Here is a 7,291-nt window from a genome sequence, read left to right as displayed (position 1 = left end):
GCCTTGTCCTCGGTGGCTGGCCGGCCGGCAGCTGGCCGGATGGCGACGGCTTCGGGCGTCGCTTCCTTCTTGAAGGCATTGCCGAGGTGATGTTTTGTCATCCTGTCTGGAAAAATTCCGGGGTAAACCCTAGATCCGCCGTGATCGGTCGATGGCGGCGCTCTTGTGTCGTCTTCCCTCTTGAGGGCATCGATTTGGAGCTGCTTTGGTCGGAGGGACCCGTGGAAGATGGTTGGTGTTGGCGTCGTGGGCTGCGTGGCAACGATGACAATAGTGAGCGGATCGGAGTTGCAGCATGTCCTTCGTCACCCCTGCCGTGATAGTGAAGTCGGAGCTGCGAGGCGACTTGTGGCAACGATGCCACTTGATTGGTGCTTGCGTCGGTGCAAGGAGTGCAACTTTCTCCTATAAAGGTCACGGTTGAAGTCGGAGCTGCCTCCTCCTCGATGTGCTTGGGGGTCGACTGTTTGGCATAGGCTCACATTGGCTCCAGTGTCGTTCGCGGCAAGGGTCTCGGTGGCAGTCGTCTAAGGTGAAGTCGGAATCGCTAGCTCGTGGAGGAGTGACGACGATGACGCTCGATGACATCCTCATCGATGGCTTTTCTTCTCGATGGCATGTGTGCTCCGTGTGGGTAGCCAGGTTGGCCGGGGTGTCCAGTGTGTGTTGTTGGTTTTCGCCTAATTTTCTCCTAAAAATTGGGCACTTTCTTCTTAATGAATAGATGAGGCAATGCCTCCGTTTCAAAAAAAAAAAAATATTGCCGCGTTTCTTCTACTACTATGCCTAGCTCAAGATGAAGTTGGGGCTATCCAGTGGATATACAACGCTGGCACTCACGAAACAAAAAAAAAAAAACAAAAACCTTTTCTAGGATACCAGTTGTGCTATCACGAGTGAGTTGACACTCGCGAGGATATTTCTGAAGAAGGTTTTTTTTTTTTTTTTTTTGAGAAACACAGTACAAACGCAGACGCTCACATACACGCGCATACACTCACCCCTATGAACGCACACACGCACACCCTACCCCTATGAGCATCTCCGGAAGACTGAGCCGGCGGATTGGATCTTGAAATTGACGAGGTCACCACAGGCGCCTCGCAGTCGACGGGAACGTCGCCTCCCACTGAATGAATATTCCGCCTTTATGAGACACACAGATGTCAAACCTGGGGGTTTGAACTCTGGTGGGCTGGGGATACAACCATCCTCCTAACCACCCAACCTCAGGTTGTAGACACCGTCACAATGAACCCTGGACGGCACCATCTCCATCTGACAACTACAGTCATTAATCGTCTGCGTTCTGCTGATAAGATACGTGACCCTCCCGTGCCAAGCCGACCGATTCTTGTAAAGTTTCCTGATCATACCTGATTGGCCTGTCGTTCTCCTTCCGAATCGAGTGTTGCACTTGACTGGAAGTCAAGCCAGATAATGCATGGAAAATGAAGTTCCACCCAAGAAATTGTGCATTAGAACTCGTGGAACAGTGGATGTGAACAAGTATGTGTTCCTCAGTTATCCGTTGCCTCCCAACCCTAACTAGCAAACATGTTTGAAAAAATAATGAGATGCCATACGAGTTGTTCTAGCTTGTCCAAACCTATTACTCGGTTGTATCAGTTATATAGATCTGCATCCTTGGATGCAGGAATACAATCTCTTACATCAATAACAAAAGTCATACTTACTATCCTCCCATTACTTCTTACCTTCCCTGGTTCTCCAAACTTTAGGTACTACTTCCTCTGTCATTACTGTGGATGGGTGAAGACTTTGTACCTGAGGCTGCCCATGCTGCTATCTTAGCTAGTGGCATGCACCATAGCCTATAAAAATACTGATGTGGCAGCTAACTAATAATAAAATAGAGGAGTGGAGTAACATAAGTGGATACCGTATCATAGCGCATATTACGAGAAAATTCTAATGCCAAATAGATCTTATCCACAATTTTGCATTGAGATTCCACATGTGTACAACAAAACTATGATACTACTTCATAATACCATGCAATATAGAGATAGTACCATACATAGGTGGCATATACATGATACTATTATATGATACAGCGCGCTCTGGCTAACCTGGAAGAGATTATGCTATGATCAATGGGAGGACATGTCTTGGTTCTTAATTACCACGTGCTCTTGTTGCATTGCTGAAGATATGTTCTATTTTCTTGCGACGTAGCTACTATCACGCACAATTGGATACACTTGCTGCATTTGCTAGGGTAAACAGTCAAAATCAGTTCAAGTGTTTTGTCTTCAAAATGACTGTTTTCTATTGAAACACACATGTTTAGTGAACTATAGGGACAATTTTCTCGTCTTCTCTATACGTGTGATGAGATGTCTAAGCACTAATATCAACTAAATGTATCAATTGATGAGCTCAAGATGGAAGTGTGGGATTGTTTTCAGGAAGATTTTATATAAATCTCTCCCCAAATGGAAGGCTACTATGTGCTAGCTATGTTCATTCGGTTCAATTTTCATTTTATGCAAAGCATGGTACAAAAGAGAAACTCGAGAAAAGAGAAAGGCGTTGAAATCAACCCCTTATGGCAGCCAGATTCTGTTACAAACCGTCTAGAACAACATTAGTGATCAATTAAGCGCAGTTTTTCCTAAGAAGATTAGTATCTCATGACCAAAAATTCGCGAGTTATGCTGAATCAAAGGGCTTCAATAATCTTAACTCCTCCGGCCTGGCTTTGTTGAACTAACAAGAGTAACGTTATATCTACTTATTTTGGCACTGGGAGGCCACTATAGGATCACTTCTGCGCTCCTTCGTCGAAGTGGTCATGGACCGCGGGGCGGACGATGGTCGCAAGCGCCGTTTTGACGGCGACCGGCGGTTGGAGGGAGAGGGCTTCGGGCGGAGAGATGGAGGCGGGCGGTTCGGCGACGAAAATGGAGGCGGCGGGGGCGGGAGACAGGACGGCGGCGGAAGATACGGCAGCGGCAACTCTTTCGGGGGCGGAGGCGGCCAAGGTGGCCGCGGCTACAACAACAATGGGGACGGCGGTGGCGGGGGTCGCGAGGGTGCCGCCGGCGGCGGAAGGCGTGCGGATGGTGGACGACAAGACGGCGGTGCCAGGTTTGTGGATGGGGACCAGGGGTACCGCTACCAGGAGCGGGGCCGGGACAGGGAGTCTCCTCCGCCTTGGTGGCGGGAGCAGAGGCTCCGTGAGGAAGCGCTGGCCAAGAGGCCGGCAGAGCTGGCTGTGTCCAAGGGGCAGGGCGACGGCTCATCTGGTCAGGGCGACCGTGAGCGCGGTCAGCGACAGCAGCAGAGGGCCAAGGGCGGGAGGAAGACGGGGGCCGGAGCAGCAGCTTCCCAGCCGGCAAAAGGCAAGTCCAATACAAACCCGTCCCGGGCAGGGGCGCCGGCGGGCGGCGAGTGCTTCAAGTGCGGCCGCGAAGGGCACTTCCAATCGGAATGCCTCTTCCAGCCTCTCTGTGTGCTGTGCAGTGAGGAGGGTCACACTTCGGCGCATTGCCCGTCGAAGGGGAAAAATCTGCGTTTGGTTTCCATGGGTCATGCGATCAACGGGGGCGGTTTTTTCAACATCGATGTGGAACCACTAGGTGCTGCCCAGAACCCAGGGGAGGTGCTTGCGGCTATTATCAAGTTCAAGGACGCTCCCCTCTCTAAGGAACAGCTGGCGGAGGAGATGAAGAAGCTGGTGGATGAGGCTTGGGATTGGCAGGTTTGCAAGCTGACTGAGACGGAGTTCTCGGTCGTCTTCCCGTCAAGGGCTACCCTCCGCCTGGCGACGGCCAGCGGCAAACTCTTCCTGCCCTTCAGCGAGAAGAACACCGAGATCAGGGAGGCTTTCCTTGCGCCTAAGCCGAGCCTGGTTCTCCCCTCGGCTTGGATTAGGCTGACGGGTGTGCCGGAAGACTTGATGACCAAGGAGAGGCTGATGGCGGCGTTCGTGATGATCGGACGCCCCATTGATGTGGATGAACTTTCAATCTTGAAGCGGGATCGCGAGCCGATCCGCATGCGCTTCCAAGGCAGGTATCCGGAGCGCATCACGGGGTCTATTCAGCTGTTCGTCAATGGGGAGGGGTACAACATTGGGCTGCAGGTGGAGGCGGCTCCGCGCGGGGCTGCGGGAGGGGCAGGGGCTCCTCCGCCACCACCTCCTCGGGATGACGGGGACGACTACGACTCAGATTACATCTCGTCCGATGGAGAGTGGAACAAACACGGACGCCGAAAGAAGAAGGACGACTCGGGCGTGGCGACCAAGGAATCGGAGAAGGACAAGTCCGGGGCGGTGGGGCCGGTGAGCTCTAAAGCCGCGGGTTCCAACAGTGCTCCTCCGGCGTCGAGAACTCGGGATGAGCTCTTGGTGGAGGATGTCCAGCCTATTGACCAATACGGGTCAAACCTGGGGCTGGGCTTCCGGGCCGCGTCCAGGGAGGACGATGAGCGCTCGCCGCTGAAGGAGTCCCTGCAGGGTGCCACCGAGCCGCTCGGGGTGGTGGTGTTGGACCACGCGGAGCCCTCGCTCTCCGCGGAGACTGACTCCCAGTTACTGACCCTTTGGCGTCTTGGGTGGCTGAGAGCCCATCTATCGACGAGCCTCCACTCAAGATCACCAGGCTCGGGGCGGCGCTGGACATTCAGGAGGGAGCTGCAGCGTCGGAGGAAGCTATGGAGGGATCGGTGGTCGAGTTGGTGACGGACGCGGGTGCGGTGGAGATGGTGCGAAGTGGTAGGCTGGAGGCCGGGGGCCACGATCTGCGCGCAGAGGCCCTGGCGGACCTGCCGCTGGCACAGGGCCGGCGCTCTCTGGCTGTGACCATCTCTACAAGGAAGAAGAAGAAGCTGGTGGTTCCCACGCCGGTACGCAAGAGTGGGAGGAACCAAGGAGCAGCGGCGGGCACACCGATCATGGAGTTGGCGCAGCGTTTGGCGGCGGAAAAGAACCTGGAGACGAACAAGGCCAAGCCTAAAGGTAACACCTCTTCGGCTTTGGATATCCTTTCTGATTCGCATATTACGTCTGTCGTTAGGGATAGTTGCTTGCTGTTCCATCCAAGGGTGGGAGCCCCTTCGGAAGCCATCTCCCTTATCCGTGCCAAGGAGAAGGTGCAAGAAGCACTTGCGGCGACCAGACGGCGGTTAGAGTTGGAAGAAGAAGCGCGGGCGGCGGCCAGGGAGGCGGCCATGCCTGCTGAGCTGGTACCGACCGGAGGATCTCCCTCGGTACTGGCGGCGGCCAACGCCACGGGGGCGGTGGACGGTTCAGGGGAACCACGATCGGGCCAGGCCACGGTTGTGTCGGCGGAAGGGGTGGAGACTTGCCCCCCTTCAGGGAGACCGATTCGCAATTGCGTCAAGGGACGGAGGCCTCAGCTGAACGTCCGTTTAGGACGGACCAAGAAGACCTCGTCCAAATGAGGACTCTCATTTATAACCTGAGGGGCTTCGGGCGACTAGGGCGTCGCACCCAGCTCAAGGATTATATGAGGCAGGAGCGTGTGGACGTTTTAGGGCTACAAGAGACCATTAGACAAGACTTCTCGGCGGCGGAACTCCGCAGCTTAGAGTTTGGGGGCCAATTCGGATGGAACTGGCTGCCCGCCAATGGGCAGTCAGGTGGGATGCTTCTCGGCTTCAGGGATGAAGCCTTCGAGGTTGGCACTTGGAGGAAAGGGGAATTCTTCATAAGTGCGGACATTCTCCAACGGAACGTCAACCGCAAATGGTGTTTCATTCTGGTGTATGGTCCGGCGGACCATTCCAGGACGGAGGATTTCCTGGGGGAGCTCGAGAGGGAGGTTACCTCGACCCCCCTACCAGTGGTGGTGGGGGGTGATTTTAACCTCATTAGACGGCTGCAGGACAAGAGTAATGAGGTGGTGAACTGGCCCAGGATTAGAAGATTCAATGATGCGATTGCGGCGATGGCACTTAGGGAACTGAACCGTGCAGGGGCACGTTTTACATGGACTAACAACCAATTGGACCCGATCCGTTCGGTGCTAGATCGGGTGTTTGTTTCGCCAGCCTGGGAGGCTATGTTCCCCATGTGCACGCTGTCGGCGATCACAAGGATTGGGTCCGACCATAACCCCTTGTTGCTGGATGATGGGTCGATGGGTATTAAGAGGCAGGCTCGCTTCTTCTTCCAGACATGGTGGTTCGGGGTGGCGGGCTTTGAGGACATGCTTAAACCGAAGATGTTGGGACTCATGTTTGGGGGGGGGGGGGTCCTCAACGTTGCAGCATTGACACGTGGTTCTGTTTGGCGAGGGGACTTCGCAAATTTCTTAAAGGCTGGGGGGGCAATCTTGGGAAAGAAAGGCGGGAGGTTCGACAAGGCCTGATGCAGCAGGTGGCGGCCTTGGATGCTACCGCTGATGCTTCGGGGTTGGATGAAGAGGGATGGGCCCTCCGATACCACCTTGAGGACCAAATCATTCATTTGGATGAGCTGCAGGAGGAGTACTGGCGGCAACGTAGCCGTGTACAGTGGACGCTCAAGGGGGACTCCTGCACCGCTTACTTCCACGCCATTGCCAACGGGAGGCGTAGGAAATGTCTGATCCCTCGTCTATGCGGAGATGAAGGGGAGATCTCGGATCAGAAAGAGATGATGGGACATATCTACCAGTTTTACTCTGCCTTGATGGGTACTGAAGGGGAGGAGAGGGTCTTCTCCCTAGCCCCTGATTTGTGGGATGAGCCTGCCAGGATTTCTGCCGAAGAGAACACAGGGCTGGAGATCACCTTCACCCCAGAGGAGCTGGATGAGGTGTTGGAATCTATGAAGCCTGACTCAGCACCAGGTCCGGACGGCCTGCCTGTTGTGTTTTTCAAAAAGTTCTGGGACATTTTGAAAGGGCCAATCCTGCAGATTTTGAACGACTTTGCCCTAGGGAGGGTTGACATTGCTAGGCTCAATTTCGGGATCATCTCCCTCATTCCGAAAGTTAAAGGGGCCGACAGCATCAAACAGTTCAGACCGATTGCGCTGATCAACGTTATTTTCAAGTTCGTCGCTAAGGCGTACGCAATTAGATTAGCTCCGATAGCCAATAGGACGATAGACCGTAGCCAGACGGCCTTTATTAAAGGCAGGAGCTTGCACGAGGGTGTGCTGGCGCTTCATGAGATTGCGCACGAGTTGAGGACTAAGGACCTGCAAGGCCTTCTTCTTAAACTAGACTTTGAGAAGGCCTATGATCGCGTAAGCTGGGATTTCCTGAAGGAAGTCCTGCTGAGAAAGGGATTCTCAGCGCTGGTGGTTCACCGC

At 54.2% G+C, this 7,291-nt stretch overlaps 1 protein-coding gene across 1 annotated transcript; it reads left to right on the top strand.

Annotated features, from left to right (window-relative positions):
• Nucleotides 1–5,429: 5,429 nt before the first annotated feature.
• On the top strand, nucleotides 5,430–6,362 carry LOC139832289 (uncharacterized). Its single transcript, XM_071822014.1, has one exon. It carries the CDS (start codon nucleotides 5,430–5,432, stop codon nucleotides 6,360–6,362), a length of 933 nt encoding a protein of 310 aa, XP_071678115.1.
• Nucleotides 6,363–7,291: the final 929 nt, after the last annotated feature.

Source organism: Lolium perenne, chromosome 6 (genome assembly GCF_019359855.2).
Source record: "Lolium perenne isolate Kyuss_39 chromosome 6, Kyuss_2.0, whole genome shotgun sequence".
Taxonomy (NCBI): domain Eukaryota; kingdom Viridiplantae; phylum Streptophyta; class Magnoliopsida; order Poales; family Poaceae; genus Lolium; species Lolium perenne.
Note: the sequence above shows the minus strand (reverse complement) of the source record. Positions and strands in the feature narration are given on the sequence as shown.